The sequence below is a fragment of the Protomyctophum parallelum genome (genome assembly GCF_964188405.1).
Source record: "Protomyctophum parallelum genome assembly, chromosome: 7".
In the NCBI taxonomy this organism is placed as follows: Eukaryota; Metazoa; Chordata; class Actinopteri; order Myctophiformes; family Myctophidae; genus Protomyctophum; species Protomyctophum parallelum.
The window spans coordinates 5,689,985-5,707,950 of NC_139705.1; the positions used below are offsets into that span (position 1 = coordinate 5,689,985).

Here is a 17,966-nt window from a genome sequence, read left to right on the forward strand (position 1 = left end):
ATGATACTGACATGATACTGACATGATACTGAACCATGATACTGACCACTGACGCATCTAAAGGTTATTGGCTTGTAGATGTTTCAGCAAGCAACACCGTTGTACAAGACATGCTTCCACCCATTCAACACTTACAAATCTAGACAATCTTCCATCATTATCCCAGTAAACACACAATTCAGAAACCAGGCAACAACTCTAGGAATCTGAAATGAAGATAATTGTACACTTGAATATTAAAACTTTTGTCTCTCTTTAAAATGTCGTCCTTCCGAGCAGTGAGGCTCGAAATGTCATGTCCACTATATTTTTTAAGCTTTCATTACCCAGTGTGCAGACTTTACGTTTGGTCTCTTTAAACACATATGGACACAAACAAATGAGTGTCACATCATTGACATTGACTAAGTTAACTTGACTAATATACATACTACTGACTTCTACAGTTCAGTTAGTACATAGTAGTATACTTATCACTCTCTCTCTCTCTCTCTCTCTCTCTCTCTCTCTCTCTCTAATGTGCATAAAACATAAAGTGCATCTCCAAAAAAAGAATAATCCATGAAGAACAAGGTGACAATGATCATTTAACAGTTAAATGGATTACTTTCTTCCAAAATCCCCCTTGAGCAGATTCAAAGGAAATAAAAAACAACTTAATGTATTCCAAGGTCAATGCCATGCACATACTAATTAGAGCTGAAGGAAAAAAATAGATTAAGCGCTATATTCATGGCATTACAGCAAATTAGGATATCAATAGGCATCCAGATTATCCTATGTGGCTTTGGTTGAACCCTGGTATTTTGTGCAGTGGGTTTCTAGCGTAACACAATTCATAAAGAAATAACAAGCGAAATGACAAGCCAGAAAACAAAAGAAATAGAGAAATATTGCATTTCTACTTTAAACCATTTTGGGCGGGAACCCCTTTTGGTGTTTTAAACATTACGTTATACTTTAGTTATTGAAAAATAACAAAAAAATAATAATCGTGAAAATGTGGCGCAAATTTGGAATATATATTTTTTTTCAGAGCAAACGTTTTTTAACTCAAATCTTTGCTTCTGGGAGGGTCCCTGGAACAACATATGTTCAGATGGGGGTCGGAGGCCAATTACATATATTTTTGGGGGTCCTTCACAAGAAAATGTTTGAGAACTACTGACATAGAAACATGGGGTTTTTCAGAAATTTGTAGAATCGTCCTCAGGTCTAAACGGGCTAATGCACAATATTCTCAGTGCAATACCTTCACGGATGACGTTTCCGGTGCCCCGCCCCTCCAGCATGGAGCTGTACTGAATGGTGGGGATCAGCTGTCGGTGTGGGGCATAGCACTCCTCCTGGGAGCTCATCTCCCTGTCCAGGGTGCGGGCCCGGCGCGCCACCTTCCCCGGGGAGCCAGAGGTGTGGTGCTCGGCCCCGGCCGCCCGCGCCTTAGACAGGCTTCTCCCCGCCGCCCCGCTGCTGCAGTCAGGCAGGGGGAAGGTGCCGATGCCGCTGTCCAGAGTGTATGTGGACGCACCAGAACCTGGTACCAGGAGAGGGAGGAGGGGAGGGCATGAGACGAGACGAGAACAATTCAATAATATATTTTTTTGTTTTTGTTTCCTCAGCACTAGGCATGTAACGATATATCGTATATCGATATATGGGTTATATCCTGACGATATGTATCGATTTATTAAAAATGTATATCGATTTTCAAAACAAACAAAAAATGAGACAGACTCCATGCAGTCACTTTCAGTAGTAGAGGCCTGCAGAAGGGAGCTGTATGTGTCTGTGACACAGGTGATGCTCATTAATACATCAAGGAAGGCAATTATGTTTCTGCACCGTCAAATAGGTCTACATCTATCCTAAGATGTTTCTGCACTGTCAAATAGGTCTACATCTATCCTAAGATGTTTCTGCACTGTCAAATAGGTCTACATCTATCCTAAGATGTTTCTGCACTGTCAAATAGGTCTACATCTATCCTAAGATGTTTCTGCACTGTCAAATAGGTCTACATCTATCCTAAGATGTTTCTGCACTGTCAAATCGGTCTACATCTATCCTAAGATGTTTCTGCACTGTCAAATAGGTCTACATCTATCCTAAGATGTTTCTGCACTGTCAAATCGGTCTACATCTATCCTAAGATGTTTCTGCACTGTCAAATAGGTCTACATCTATCCTAAGATGCCATCAAAGAAAAGAAGAAATGTTAACTCGAGCTAGGTTTAAACATGAAAGCATGTTTACAGTTGTTGCACAGAAATTAAGTGATTTTACATGAAAAGTAATGCTACTTTTGCAATGTAGTTAAATAGAAATTGTGAAAAAAGCTTGGGGGGAAGATAAATTATTAAAAAAAATATATTTTTCGGTCATTTGTCTGGAAAATAATTGTGTTGAAAATATCGTGAAAAATCGTATCGTGAACCTCATATCGTGATACGTATCGTATCGTGAGTTGAGTATATCGTTACATGCCTACTCAGCACAGATACATTCCTAGTAGGCATCCTTGTTACCTGCAAAGTGCTGTGGATGAACTGGATCTGCAAGGTTTTCATCAGATGTTACATTGGTGATTCCATCTGATCCCTGTGTAAAACGAAAAAAAGAAATGATTGGATTTAAACAGTGAACCCACGCAGTGCAACTCAGCTGAAATGTGTTTGATGACATGAATCAGATGTCCATTAACACTGTTTGAAAAAAGCCTACAGACTAGTACATACTTCCGCTGATGAAATATTTTGATATTTGCTTTAAAACATTATTTGGGAGTCATCAACTGCATCATCATCTTGTGTTTTCTCAGTGGTTGTCTTACACTCTACAGTAGTACAGTATAATACAGCAGTGTGTCTGTGTTCCATATCCTTCGTTTAACAATGTAGATGAGTTATCCCATTTGGTGTTTTAAGCATTATGTTATACTTTAGCTATTGAAAAATAGCAGATCTACAAGCTCATAGCGCGCCACGAGTGTCGCGCTACGAGCTTGTGGGTCTGCTATTTTTTTTAAATGTGTGAAAATGTGGCACAAATCTTTGAATATATATATATATAGAGCGTAACGTTTTTAACTCAAATCATTGCTTCTGAGGGTGTCCCTGGAACAACATATTTCCAGATGGGGGTCGGCGGCCAATTACATATAGTTTCTGGGGTCCTTGACATGAAATATTGAGCACCACGGATACAGAAACATGAGGTATTTCAGAAAACTTTTTTTTCAAAACTCTAAATGAGTCATTTGAGCACCTACTAACAACAGAGGGTGCTCAATCGCAAACCACAGTATATGTACCTTTTCAATGTTGTCCCGGCTGGTGGTGTGGCTGATGACATCACTCTGTTGACTGAACACTGGTCTGGACGTCTTACAGTCAAAGGACAGTCGACGCTGAGGAACACTTATCACGTCCTTTCCATCCACTCTGTAGACACACACACACACACACACACACACACACACACACACACACACACACACACACACACACACACACACACACACACACACACACGCACAAATATATTTAGCCAAGATCATTCAAATCATGGCTATGATTCACACAAACACACAAAGCCGGGCATAGGAGGGACTAGCGCCCCTCAAAAACAAATAAACAAAAAGTAGGGATCGCACTCGCATTAATTCTCACCACCTTACACTTGTAGCACCATGTCAATACATGTCATTTTCTATTCACTGCTGCAACCATATACATGACTAGATTCATTATTTATTTTTATTACATGGCTTGGTTGAATGCTTGATTCTGATTGGTCAATCGCTGAATTCAGCGGTGAGTTATGTGATGATAATGACCGCTCCGCTGCATAACAGACCTCTCTGCCTAATCAAACCCTCTGAGCACCAGCTGCGTGGCTGCGCCCCGCTTGATTTACTGCCGTTTCCAACATGACAGCCATGTAAACACACACACACACACACACACACTAGTGACACAATAAGCGGGATAATATCTGGCTAGGTGGTCATTGTCGGGAAATAATTCACCTTCAGGGAGTTTAACCACTGAGGCAGGCGACCACCTAGCCATATATTATCCCTTACATATTCTTTTTTTTTTAATTTATATTTTTTGTCCCACGATTTTGTAACCCATTTTTCACCCCTGTGTCAATCATCCTGTGATGTGATCCTGGGCTCTACACACCCTCTGCCAACCTAGGGAGAGCAACGGACTTAACTCATGCTTCCTTCATGCTTGAGTGTCCAAGTTGCTCCTTTACACCTGACAGGGGGGAGTTTCCCTGGTTGGACGTAGCGCGTGGAAGGAACACGTTATTCCAACCAGTTCCTTTCCCCTCCATCAGGCGCCCCGGCTGGTCAGGGGGAGGCAGTTTAGTGGCCAGGATTACTGCATGTTTTTTGTGAGGGTACCTACCCTAGGGGACACGGGGAGAACATGCAAACTCCACACAGAAAGGCCCTTTCGCAAGGGGCACGGTGGCACAGTTGGTAGTGCTGTCGCCTCACAGCTAGAAGGTCCTGGGTTCGATTCCCGCTCGGGGCGCTGTGGGTGCTGGCGGCGTGTTTCCTCCTCCGCGTCATCAGTGCCCATACCCGAAGGCGGGGTTGGCGAAAGGGCCTTTCTGTGTGGAGTTTGCATGTTCTCCCCGTGTCCCCTAGGGTAGGTACCCTCACAAAAACATGCAGTAATCCTGGTCTCTAAACTGCCTCCCCCTGGCCAGCCGGGACGCCTGATGGAGGGGAAAGGAACTGGTTGGAATAACGTGTTCCTTCCATGCGCTACGTCCAACCAGGGAAACTCCCCCCTGTCAGGTGTAAAGGAGCAACTTGGACACTCAAGCATGAAGGAAGCATGAGTTAAGTCCGTTGCTCTCCCTAGGTTGGCGGAGGGTGTGTAGAGCCCAGGATCACATTAGATAATTGACACAGGGGTGAAAAATGGGTTACAAAATCGTGGGACAAAAAATATAGAATAAAAAAAGAAAGGCCCTTTCGCCAACCCCGCCTTCGGGTATGGGCACTGATGACGCGGAGGAGGAAACACGCCGCCAGCACCCACAGCTAGGGAATCGAACCCAGGACCTTCTAGCTGTGAGGCGACAGCACTACCAACTGTGCCACCGTGCCCCATCCCTTACATATTCTATCCATACCTTTTTCCCCCAATAATGTAGCCAATGTTTGCCCCTTTTTCTCCCTAATGTAATTGTTATGCAAATGAATTCCTCTTTCTACTGGCTCATCGGCCAGCGAGGAGCCCCCACCGGGTAACCTCACGCCACCAGGCTCTCCACCTCAGAGGAAAAGCCTGGTCTGTGTTACTAAATCGCTGTGTGAACCGGTCGGGAGCGGATGGTAAATGTTGTAGTCACCGATTTGTAGTCATCAGGCAGGAAACCAGAACCCGGAATAAGAACTACCCCAAATAATTCCCTTGCGATAGTTGTAGTAGCCTACTCAATAAAATGGAATTTTCCTATAGTATAACAAAGGTATATAATATTGACGCTAAATAGTTGACATAGTAACAAAAAGGTAAAACGTTTTTAGTTTTTGAATGAATAGTTTTTCAGAAAACTTAGGTCAGAAGGTGTTTTTAGAATCGAACTGGTCTAAATGGCTTAACCAAAAAATAACCATGCAGTTACATTAATAAAAAGATATATATTACAGGCTTTAGTTCCGACACAACAACGGTCCGACAGTCATTATACTCATTAGACCGACAACCTATATACCCAAACCCCTAAACCTAACCCTAACCCTAACCTCGACCGGCATCCATCGAGAATCGACATCCATCGACATCGATTAGCAGGACCTAACGTTAGCAGGACCTTGTAGTCGATCCTGGCTGGAACGGGGAGCCAGTGTGTGGGGAGCCAGGGGGGTCTGTGTGTGGGGAGCCAGGGGGGTCTGTGTGTGGGGAGCCAGGGGGTCTGTGTGTGGGGAGCCAGGGGGGTCTGTGTGGGGAGCCAGGGGGTCTGTGTGTGGGGAGCCAGGGGGGTCTGTGTGTGGGGAGCCAGGGGGTCTGTGTGTGGGGAGCCAGGGGGTCTGTATGTGGGGAGCCAGGGGGTCTGTGTGTGGGGAGCCAGGGGGTCTGTATGTGGGGAGCCAGGGGGTCTGTATGTGGGGAGCCAGGGCCGTCTGTGTGTGGGGAGCCAGGGCGGTCTGTGTGTGGGGAGCCAGGGGCTCTGTATGTGGGGAGCCAGGGGGGTCTGTGTGTGGGGAGCCAGGGGGTCTGTGTGTGGGGAGCCAGGGCGGTCTGTGTGTGGGGAGCCAGGGGGGTCTGTGTGTGGGGAGCCAGGGGGGTCTGTGTGTGGGGAGCCAGGGGGGTCTGTGTGTGGGGAGCCAGGGGGGTCTGTGTGTGGGGAGCCAGGGGGTCTGTGTGTGGGGAGCCAGGGGCTCTGTGTGTGGGGAGCCAGGGGCTCTGTGTGTGGGGAGCCAGGGGCTCTGTGTGTGGGGAGCCAGGGGCTCTGTGTGTGGGGAGCCAGGGGCTCTGTGTGTGGGGAGCCAGGGGGGTCTGTGTTTGGGGAGCCAGGGGGTCTGTGTTTGGGGAGCCAGGGGGGTCTGTGTTTGGGGAGCCAGGGGGTCTGTGTGTGGGGAGCCATTCTGAACGGGCACCCATTTTGGTGTCAGCATCATGTTATGCTTTAGCTATTTAAAAATAGCAGATCTACAAGCTCATATCGCGCCACCGAGTGGCGCGATACGAGCTTGTAGGTCTGCTATTTTTGAAAAATCGAAGAGCGACTGACATTTTTTAGAATCTGTTCTCAGGTCAGAATGGGTTCATCAGACCAGTGTGTGTCCGGCGGAAACCTCGTATGAATCTGATCTCAGGTCAGAATGGGTTAATGTTACAGGGAGTGAATAGGGACAGAGCCCTGACGCCAATCTATGTTTCACTGCTCACTGTGCTCAATGAACATATATATTCTAAATTCATTCTAAGAGTTGTCTGACTGAAATGAGTTATAAGCTATAAGCAATAAGCTATAAACACACCCAGACCACCAGTATGGTATGAATGGTCCGTTGCACCAGTGTTGTTTTTGGCAGCAAATTTCTATTTTAGTTTAGTCATAGTCTTTGGACTGAAACTTCATTTAGTTTTAGTCACATTTTAGTCACCTGGAATGTCTTAGTGTTAGTCTAGTTTTAGTCGACTAAATGCCTTAGGATTTTAGTCGACTAAAGCTACAGTTGATTTAGTCGACTAAAATGTATTTTGGCGGGTCTTGATGCCGTCGTAATGAGTGTTTTTACACTTGCTGAAAATAGCCGATCTACAAGCTCGTCGCGTTGTGAGCTTGTAGATCAGCTATTTTCAGCATGCAACCAAGTGTAAAATGACTTATACTGGATCTCTCGTCCACTAGTCCCTTCCTAACATTTTAGTCTAGCTTTTATTTGTCGACGAAATTGTCAGTACATTTAGTCTTAGTCTTAGCCATCGTAGCTTCGTTTTCATTTAGTTTCCATTCGTTTTCGTCAGTGAAAATAGGTAGTCGACGAACATTTCTCGTCTTAGTTTCAGTCGACGAAAACAACACTGCGTTGCACCACGTGCCTTTACACTGAGCCCCCCCCCCCCCCCCCCCCCCCTCAACACCTCACCTGTTGAGCAGCTGCTGCATGAAGTTGTCCGAGCGCCCTCCTCCCCGGTACATGACGGCCAGCTGTCCCTGGGCCTGGTCCATCACCACCTCGCAGGAGTGACCCCGCCCCGAGCGCTCCACGTAGGCCCTCTCCTCCTCCAGGGCCCTCCGCAGGCCCTCCGCCTTCTCCATCAGCGTGGAGATGTTCAGGCCCTCCACGCCCTCCTTGCAGCGCGAGGCCACCTTGACCGAGTCCTTCCCCACGGACGGGATGTTGATCTTCCACTCGCGCTTCTCGTCCTTCGCCTTGCCGCCGCCGCCGGCGCTGCTGCTGTCCGCCTTGTTGCGGCTGAGCGCCGGCAGCTTGCTCTTCTTGAGGCCGAACCAGCTGGCGATGCCGTTGGACGTCTTCTGCTTGACCTCGGCCGCCGGCGGCGCGCCGGCTCGGTCCTGCTCCTGGAGCTTCAGCACGTTCTCCTCGATGCCCTTCATCACCTTCTGCTCGATGGCCGACGTCAGGCTCGGCGGGGTCGTCGGGGGGTGGGGGGGCGGCGGCGGCGCCTTGGCGTCCTGCGCGTCCGACGACGTCGGAGGCCGAGGGGGCGGAGGCGGGAGGCTGTCTCCGAACATCGGGTTCTTCTTACCCTTGCCGCCGATCTTGGACCTCTCCTCCGATTTGGAGGAGTAGCGCGGGCCGCCGCCGCCGTCCGCGGGCTTTCCGCCCCTGTGGACCGAGGGACCCTGGCACGGTTTGGAAGGTGACTTGGGCGGGACTTTGTTGGGGCTGCTGCTGCCGCCACTGTGAGGGCCGAGGCCATGTTTAGCGGTGTAGGCCAGGTTCAGGGAGCCGGGGCACTTCATGTTGTTGCGCAGCACCTGGGGCGCGTCCGTGTTCGGGGAGGGGAGGCCGATCTTGCTCTTGGGGGCGGGGCTCTCCGTCTTGGTCACGCAGAGCTCCGGCTTGACCGCGGACGGAGCGGGGGCCGGCGCTTTGCTTCCCGGCTCGTGGACTTGAGACGAGCCGTGGTATTTCAGACCGACGGAGCCGCCTTTAGGTTTACCGTCCGAAGACTCTGAATATTTCGAGTGTCTCTGCTCCTCCTTGTGGTGCGTCTCGGCGGGCCGGTCCGCCGCCGCCACGCGCCTGTCGTCGGCGTGGCTCGCGTGGTTCTCGTTGCACGGCGGCGGCGGCGGCGGCGCGCTGGCGGCGTCGAGCGGTCTCAGATTGACCTGCAGGTCCTCGGAGCTCCTTAGCTTGCCCAGGGCGGCCAGCCTGTCTTTGAACGCATGGTGGCTGGAGTCGGCCGGGGACCTCCCGGGCCGCTTGGGGATGGACGAGGGGTCGTTCCTCCTGGCCGCGGGCGGGGGAGGAGGAGGAGGAGGAGGAGGCGCATCGACGTCGGACGCCCGCGTGCCGGCGCCCCTCGCTTCCGTCTCCCGTTTGCTGCGTGCGCAACGAGCTCTGCCCGGAGCGCTGTCCGCGCCGGACGAGTCGGGCAGGCTGTGATGATTCACCCAGACGGGGCTCTCCGAGTCTTCGTCCTCCTCCTCCTCCTCCTCCGAGGACGACGACGACGAAGATTCCGAGGCAGAGGAGGAGGACCGTTTGCGCTGCGGAGGCTGGGGGGTGAGGACGCTCTCCGGCAGTGACTTCACCAGCTTCCGCTCGCCGCCGCCGCCAGCCGCCTTGGCGTGAGAGGGGAGCGTGGTTCTTTTCTCCGGGCCCTGGGTCGACGAGTCCTCCCCTCTGGAGGCGCCGGTCGCTACATCGGAGACGTTCTCATAGTGAGGGACCCTTTGAGCCGCCCTCGAAGGCGAAGAGGACGAGGAGGAGGCGGCGGCGGCAGTGGCCGAGGAGGGGGAAGACGCCGAGCCCTGCTGCCTGGGGCCACCGACGCCGGCCTTCGGCACCGAGAGGCTGCTGTAGCTTACGACGTCTTTAGCCGGAGGAGGGGGGGAGCAGCGGGTGTCCTCCGGCTGCTGGGGCGGGGAGGTGGGGGCGGAGTGCGTGGCCGGATAGGACTCGGACCTGGAGGGCGGCGGCGGGGGCACCCGGCACCTCTCCGTGGTGGTGGCCCGGCGCGTGGGGACGGGGGAGTGGTACACCTCGTAGTTGTTGGTGCGACAGGGGATCCTGGAGCCGCGCTGGGTGAGCTGGGGACTCAGGCGGACCGGGCTGGTGGAGGAGGAGGAGGAGGAGGTGGTCGTCTGGTGCGGCGTCTTCTCCCCCCCCACGGCGGGGATCCTGAGGAACTTGAGCAGCGACTTGGACGGCGAGTTGACCGCGGTTGCCGCGGTCTTGACGACGTCGCCGCCGCCGAGGCAGGAGGAGGAGGAGGCGCCGCTGCTGGGGCTGACAGAGGAGGCGTTCGGCGTGTTCCTCGCACAGGGAGCCTCCCGCTCGGCGCTCCCGTCTCTCTCCGGGACAGAGGGGTCTCCCACGCCGTTGGGAACGGCGTCTCCCGCCTCGCGGTGGACGTCCGGGGAGCTTTCTTTCGCGGGCGGGTGGGAGCCGCCGGCGGGGTAGAAACCGGTCAGCTCATACGACGAGGCGGTCCCCTGTTGTGGGCCTCCTCCCCCCGCCGCCTCCTCCTCCTCCGCCAGGCCCCGCTCGCAGCCCTTCCCCCGCCCCGCCTCCACGCTCCGACCGGCGGTCTCCGGGACCGACGCGAGCGGGGCGGCTCCTCCTCCCGCCGTCGTCTGCTGGTGTCTGTTGTCGTTCTTGACGCTCTGTTTCGACGGGAGGAGGACGGAGGAGGAGGACTCGGTTGTTGTTGTGCTCTTGGTGTGACATTCGCGTGTCACGTCGGCGAGATTCTGGGCTCTCGTCGGGGGAGGAGGAGCGCAGACGTGGCCGCAGGGCTTGGTACCGCCGGTGCCGGTACCGGTACCGCCGCCGCCGCCGTCGGGGCTCTTCTTGGAGTGCAAACAACAACACGGGTTCATCCCTGCTTCACACTGCTTCACGGCGTCGTCGCCGTTCACGTGCGGCGCGTCCGCTGCTCCGGAGCGGGAGGAGCAGGAGCAGTGGCAGCTGGGCTTGACGACGTGGTGGTGGGCTTTGCACGGCAGCGGGGGGGGGTCGGCGGCGGCGGTGGCGGCCAGGACGGCCTCGGTGGACATGAGCACCTGGCTGTAGTCGCAGAAGGAGAGGCTGGTGGTGGACGGGTGGAACTTCAGCGGGTCCGTCTCCTCCATCTTGCGCAGGACCTCCAGGATGTGTGCTTTCTTCTTGAAGAAGGGGGACAGGGCCTCCATGGAGGAGGCGGGGGCCCCCCCCCGGGGCCCCCCGGGGGAGGAGGCGTGGTGCTGTTGTGTGCGGTAGCCGTTTCCCTTTTTTTGGGGGGGGGGGACAGAGAGAGAGATCTGTGTCAGCATCGCCCCCTCCGCTCAACGAACTGGAGCCCAACACAATAATTCATCAAAAAAGCGTAACCCATTTAGGCCTGACCTCGAAATTTAAAAATCTAAATCCTCCAGTTTTCCGAAATAAATATTTTCACGATTTAAAAAAAAATAGCAGACCTACAAGCTCGTAGCGTGCCACTCGGTGGCGCGATACGAGCTTGTAGATCTGCTATTTTTCAATAGCTCAATTATAACAATGTTTAAAACACCAAAAGGGGTTCCCAACCCAAAATGAGCAAGACCTTTGCATGCAAAGTAAAGGAAACGAGTACCAGGGAGATTAGCCGCAATGGCTCTCTCTCCATTAACAATAGCAGAATAGGGTTTTAAATGTCAGAGCATCCCCGTCAATGACGTCATAACACAGGTGGGGTCTCTAGTCTTTCACTCTGAGCCTACAACATAATCCCCCTCACACGCACAAACACACACGCACACACACACACACACACACACACACGTGCGCGCGCGCGCACACACACACACACGCACGCACACACACTTCAACCTGTGTTTTGTTAGAATATTTGCTTTGTAATCATCACCTTGGCTTGTGCTTCGGTCTGTGCATGTTCCACCTGCTTGGCAGAGTCACTGTGCAGCTGTGCATTGTACTCTGGGAGCGGTCCCGACTGGACCTGTAACAGGAGATTCATAAGGCAATTGTGACTATATTGTATACGCTACACACTATTGTGAACACACACACGCACACGCACACACACACACACACACACACACACACAGACCCCTGTGTGATTTGGGAACAATAATATAGAGCCATGGTGGAATTGTTGAGTACAAGTACGCAATGTTTAAGGAAATGGAACCAGGAAAAAACAAAACATAAATAACAAAATAGAAATTATTATTAATTTATTTTAATTTATTTAGAAATTTGTTCGATCGATTTTTTTTGTTGTATTTAATTGTTAGAACCATTACTATATTTTCTCCTTTTTCTTTTTTTCTTTTTTGGTCAACGGTGGTTGGTGCTGGGGTTTGGGGGTAGGAGGCAAGGGGCAAGCCACTGATTGCAGTTGGCAAAGAATTTGAATGATGTTTTGTGTGCATTTTCTTTGTATGCCTGTACCTGTACCTGTACATCCAAAAATGATATAAAAACCTATTTAACCCATTTTTGGGCGGGAACCCCTTTTGGTGTTTTAAACATTATGTTATAATTTAGCTATTGAAAAATAGCAGATCAGATTTATTTATTTTATCGTGGAAATGTGGCGCAAATCCTGACAGAAAACTGTCAGGATTTAGAAGACATTTTATAAATTTTGAGGTGAGCCTAAATGGGTTAAAAAAAATAATAATAATAATATGGCTACTGCTACTGTACTTGTATCTCCCTCTCTGTCTCTCTCTCTTTCTCTCTCTCTTTCTTTCCCCCCCGACATGGTCGAGGCAGATGGCCGCCCACCCTAGAGTCTGGGTCTTCTCCAGTTAAAGGGGGGAGTTTTTTTGTTACCACTGTCGCAAAATGTCTTGCTCAGGGTGGGTCTCTGTCTGGTGCTCTGCTCTACATGTAAAGTGTACTTGAGACAATGTGTATGTGATTTGACACTTTAATAAAAATGTCATTGAATTTAATTGAAACGTGCTGCTTTTTGCGTGGCTATTCAGAATTTTAGCTATCACGTGAGCGCCCCCCTCCTGAGATATACTGTGACGCTCCGTCGGACTAAATCTGAGACGAAAACAACCACGAAAAGTCTCATTTCAACCGCTTTCCTCGCAACAACAAAGCTGCGCTGCTCTCCCAAATCTGGCTGTGACAGGCCGTCTGCCCCACACGGGATACTATCGCCATTTTATTTTATTGTGTCAACTAAATCCTCATTAATGCAAACTAGATTCAACATACTCAAGCCTGCACACATTCTAAATATGCCCCCGAAATATCTTTTACCGAATAATGATAATGATAATAATAGTCTTTATTGTCTCCACATCATATATTTTTGTTGTCATGGACACTTGTACAAAACATTAATAATTCTACTCGAGTTGGAAGCATTAAGACCCATTTTAACCCTCAATGGCTTCCTTTTCTGAAAAATAACGTCATTGTAAAAAAGATTCACGCGTTTAGATATTCTATTTACGATGAGATGCGGACGGGAGCTGGTGCCGACTTGGAACCGGACGTAACGTAGCACTACAAAATGACGTCGGACTTAACCCATTTTGGTGTTAGCATCATGTCGTGCTTTAGCTATTGAAAAATAGCAGATCTACAAGCTCATAGCGCGCCACCGAGTGTCGCGCTACGAGCTTGTAGGTCTGCTTTTTTTGAAAAATCGAAGAGCGACCGACGTAGAAGACATTTTTTTAGAATCTGATCTCAGGTCAGAATGGAAAACTGTCGGGATGTTAGAAGACATTTTTTTAGAATCTGATCTCAGGTCAGAACGGGGTGAATCCACAAAGACGTTCACCTGGTAGTTGGCAGTGGGGTGGTTGGGCAGCTTCTGCTGGAAGAGCTCGCACAGCGCCCGGTTCTGTCTCTCCAGGTCAAACACCAGCATCTTCAGCTTGATGCACTCCTCTCTAAGGTCCTGGAGATGGTCACACACACACACACGAGACAATGAATGGACCTCCTCGGTGCTGGTCAATATTGAAGTTATAGGGCCGTGGTACATGTTATTACAGGCAGAAATATTTTTTTTCGTAGCTCGTAGCTCGTAGCTACGAGACCAGACTTACAAGAGACCAGACCTACAAGCCGAGTGGCGAGCTACGAGCTTGTAGGTCTGCTATTTTTGAAAAATCGTGAAAATGTTGCCTCAAATCTTTGAATATATATTTCAGAGCGAACATTTTGGACTAAAATATTTGCTTCCAAGGGGTCCCTGGAACTACATATTTTGAGATGGGGGTTCCGTGGCCCAATAGAGATAATTCTGGGGGTCCTTGACATGAGACACAGGTTGAGCACCGCTGATATAGAAACATAGGTTTTTCAGAAATTTAGAAGCCTTTTTTTGTATCGACCTCAGTCCAAAATGGGTGAAATGACAAAAGACATACAAATATACTCAGCTCAGAATGTGCCCTATGGCGATGCGTTGTGAGCTTGTACAGTATGTAGACAAATTCATTGTGTAGTGAAGTACAGTATACAGTATAGAGCTGGTTACAGTCATGTTTACCTTTTGGTTTAGCAGAGCTTGGACGACATGGTTGGCGACCTAACAATGACAAGAGGACAAAGAGAAGATGACAAAGAATTACATTTTAGACTCTTTTCTTTTGTCTTAGACGAGAGCGACAATGTGCACATTTTAGAACTAGCGTGGGGTGTGGAGTTTTGCTGCACGCGAGGTGATTCTCACCTCATCCAGGCATCTCTCGTAGGCCTCTCTTTGACTCTCATTTGCCAACATCAGAGCAGAGTTCTCAGCCTTGGGAAGAAATGAAAAAGATGGAAACAAATAAAAAATCATATCAAGAAACACATTACGACGACTGTTAAGACAGGGCTTAATGGCACTTGTGTGAGGGGGGCGGGCCCTGTTATTTAATAATCAAACTGTCAGGATGTGATAGACATTTTTTTAATCTGATCTCAGGTCAGAATGGGTTAATAATCAAACTGTCAGGATGTGATAGACATTTTTAGAATCTGATCTCAGGTCAGAATGGGTTAATATCATACATCATCACATTCCGACCAATCACAATAATTGGCGTCCTCACTTTATAATAATATATAATAATTTTACGTACAGCGTCTGAGCAAATAGGCCGTGACGGTGTATACGACGATAAGAGCGCCCCTCACTTCACACGGGTGTGATTTGTTATCATCCTCAATTCCGTGCTCGGCCAATGAAATCATCGCTATGGGGTAGTAGTGACGCACCGAATATTCGTCCGCAAGAAAATATTCAGCAGAAAATGCATTTTCTGAATTGGTTTCGGCCCTAAAATAGGCAGGAAAATGTGTCACGAACAGTATGCAATTAATGCATTCAAAAGAGCCGAATAAATGTTTTACGGACCCATAATAGTGATTATTATTTAAGAAAAGTTTTGCCATAACCATTTATTTTGCCATAAATCAGGTAGCTTTTAGGTACGGCCATAACAGCAATGGTAGGAAAAAAAGATATATAATATGAATCATATTCGGATATTCGGTATTCGGTTTTCGACCAACTGTTTCCTATATTCGGTATTCGGTTTCCGGCCAAGAATTTCCCCTTTCGGTGCATCCCTACTATGGGGTATACACACAAACACAAAAGCTGAACATAGGAGTGACTGGTGCCCCTCAATAAATAAACACTTGAATACTTTCATTCCAGTTCCGACTCCAGAACACCTCCTCTCACCTCCAGCTCTTTCAGTCTGTCCACCAGCTCACTGCTGTTGTCCTCCAAGTAAGACTCACCTCCAGCTCTTTCAGTCTGTCCACCAGCTCACTGCTGTTGTCCTCCAAGTAAGACTCACCTCCAGCTCTTTCAGTCTGTCCACCAGCTCACTGCTGTTGTCCTCCAGGTAAGACTCACCTCCAGCTCTTTCAGTCTGTCCACCAGCTCACTGCTGTTGTCCTCCAAGTAAGACTCACCTCCAGCTCTTTCAGTCTGTCCACCAGCTCACTGCTGTTGTCCTCCAGGTAAGACTCACCTCCAGCTCTTTCAGTCTGTCCACCAGCTCACTGCTGTTGTCCTCCAGGTAAGACTCACCTCCAGCTCTTTCAGTCTGTCCACCAGCTCACTGCTGTTGTCCTCCAGGTAAGACTCACCTCCAGCTCTTTCAGTCTGTCCACCAGCTCACTGCTGTTGTCCTCCAGGTAAGACTCACCTCCAGCTCTTTCAGTCTGTCCACCAGCTCACTGCTGTTGTCCTCCAGGTAAGACTCACCTCCAGCTCTTTCAGTCTGTCCACCAGCTCACTGCTGTTGTCCTCCAGGTTAAGACTCACCTCCAGCTCTTTCAGTCTGTCCACCAGCTCACTGCTGTTGTCCTCCAGGTAAGACTCACCTCCAGCTCTTTCAGTCTGTCCACCAGCTCACTGCTGTTGTCCTCCAGGTTAAGACTCACCTCCAGCTCTTTCAGTCTGTCCACCAGCTCACTGCTGTTGTCCTCCAGGTAAGACTCCATGTCCGCCTCCTCCCCCTCCTCGTCCGACCCGAAGTCCTGGTCGCACATTCTCTGTTCTGTCTCGTCGGACATTGTTCTCATCTGGGAAAGGAAGTCAACAAAATGTATTCATTCTAGGGCTGCAACGCTAACGATTATCTTCATAATCGATTCATCTTGGCCGATTATTTAACCCATTCTGACCTGAGATCAGATTCTAAAAATGTCTTTTACATCCTGACAGTTATTGGGTTAATAAAACATGTTATTATACTTGCGCGAGCAGAGCGGCACAAGTACTGTTTTCGGCTGCGTATGTCGGTGCCTGTACCCTCGGCCAATCGGGGATTGTGCGTTTTTGGTGACACCCTCGGCCAGTGAGGAACCACCGTTTTTGTACATAAACATACACAGTTACGTCATCAGCCAATCCCTGATTGGCCGAGGGGGCATATGTCGGTGTTGTGCCTCGGCCAATCAGTTACCACCGTTTTTACATAAGCATACATAGTTAATCCCTGATTGGCCGAGGGGGCCACCAAAAATTCACAATATTATAATACGTGGATAACGTAACCAATTTGAGTTTCAAACTTAAAAGGACACTTAAAACCCATTCTGGGCGGGAACCCCTTTTGGTGTTTTAACTAAGCGTTATGTTATGCGTTAGCTATTGAAAAATAGCAGATCTACAAGCTCACGCTACAAGCTTGTAGGTGATTTACATTGGCCATTCATGGCCAACTTGTGTGTGTGAAGCGCAAGTTGGCAGCTCGTCAGAGTGCATTTCTATAGTTGCCTCTGCGTCAGCCGTCGTCAGCGAGAGAAGTCGTAGATTCTGGCCAACATTCCGCCTCATCTCAAATAATTTATGTAATCTTCTCATCTATCCCAAGGAGGATGTGAAAGTGGAATCTATCGTCAACACATTCTCTCTTGTTTTCATCTACAAGAGACGTTGACTATTTATTCATGATCATCATCACACTCTTTCAATTAGATGGGTGTACGAAACCGAATTTACGATTTCCTTTGATGTCGGTGTAACAGATGGGTGAGAATTTTTAACTATAGGAGGTGTCAAAAACATCATACCATGAAGAAGGCAACTTGTTTGTCGAAACGTTGGTAACAATAAAAAGTATTTTTGGCATCGGGACCTCTCCTTTCTATTTTGAAACATTAACCCATTCTGACCTGAGATCAGATTCATACGCGGTTTCCACTGGACACACACTGGTCTGATTAACCCATTCTGACCTGAGATCAGATTCTAAAAATGTCAGTCGTTCTTCGATTTTTCAAAAATAGCAGACCTACAAGCTCGTAGCGCGCCACTCGGTGGCACGCTACGAGCTTGTAGATCTGCTATTTTTATATTTTCATGTGGCAGCCAAGTCTATGGACTTTCTAATGTGTGTTTAAAGCACTTTAAACAAACATATATCGGGCAACCAAGTCTATGGACTTTCTGTTTATTTAGAGCATTTTAATAAACAGATGTTTGTTTAAAGTAATGTAATTGTTTTTTTACAACATACAAGTAACATTATACTTTACGCTGCGATAGGTTAACTGACACACTTGCGAATGCTATTTGAACCAGATGTCTTTTACATGAGACAGTGTTCTCATCTGCAAGACATTGAGCTTCGCCTTCTGGACACCATGACACTCTTTATAACAAGCCGGAGAGAGGAAAAGGCCTTCTATAGCAGTGACAGTGATTCTCAAACGTTTGAATTTCACTGACTCCCAGTTTTTTGTACTATGCTTTAAGGGCCTCAGGAGTTACAGAACCATAAAGGTGGTTGCACACCGGAAAACCGCAGCTAAAAATCCATGCGCTGTG

The 17,966-nt window shown here is 49.0% G+C and overlaps 1 protein-coding gene across 1 annotated transcript in view; it reads right to left on the minus strand.

Moving 5' to 3' along the window:
* nckap5l (NCK-associated protein 5-like) overlaps window positions 1–17,966 on the minus strand; it is a 138,594-nt gene that overhangs the window by 13,087 nt on the left and 107,541 nt on the right. Inside the window, exons 3-11 of the mRNA XM_083768869.1 lie at window positions 16,076–16,216; window positions 14,364–14,432; window positions 14,181–14,219; window positions 13,464–13,583; window positions 11,559–11,651; window positions 7,625–10,938; window positions 3,311–3,440; window positions 2,526–2,598; window positions 1,253–1,534 (exon numbers count right to left, since the gene is read on the minus strand). Coding sequence (XP_083624995.1) covers window positions 1,253–1,534; window positions 2,526–2,598; window positions 3,311–3,440; window positions 7,625–10,938; window positions 11,559–11,651; window positions 13,464–13,583; window positions 14,181–14,219; window positions 14,364–14,432; window positions 16,076–16,216 — 4,261 coding nt within the window. The remainder of the gene's footprint in view (window positions 1–1,252; window positions 1,535–2,525; window positions 2,599–3,310; window positions 3,441–7,624; window positions 10,939–11,558; window positions 11,652–13,463; window positions 13,584–14,180; window positions 14,220–14,363; window positions 14,433–16,075; window positions 16,217–17,966) is intronic.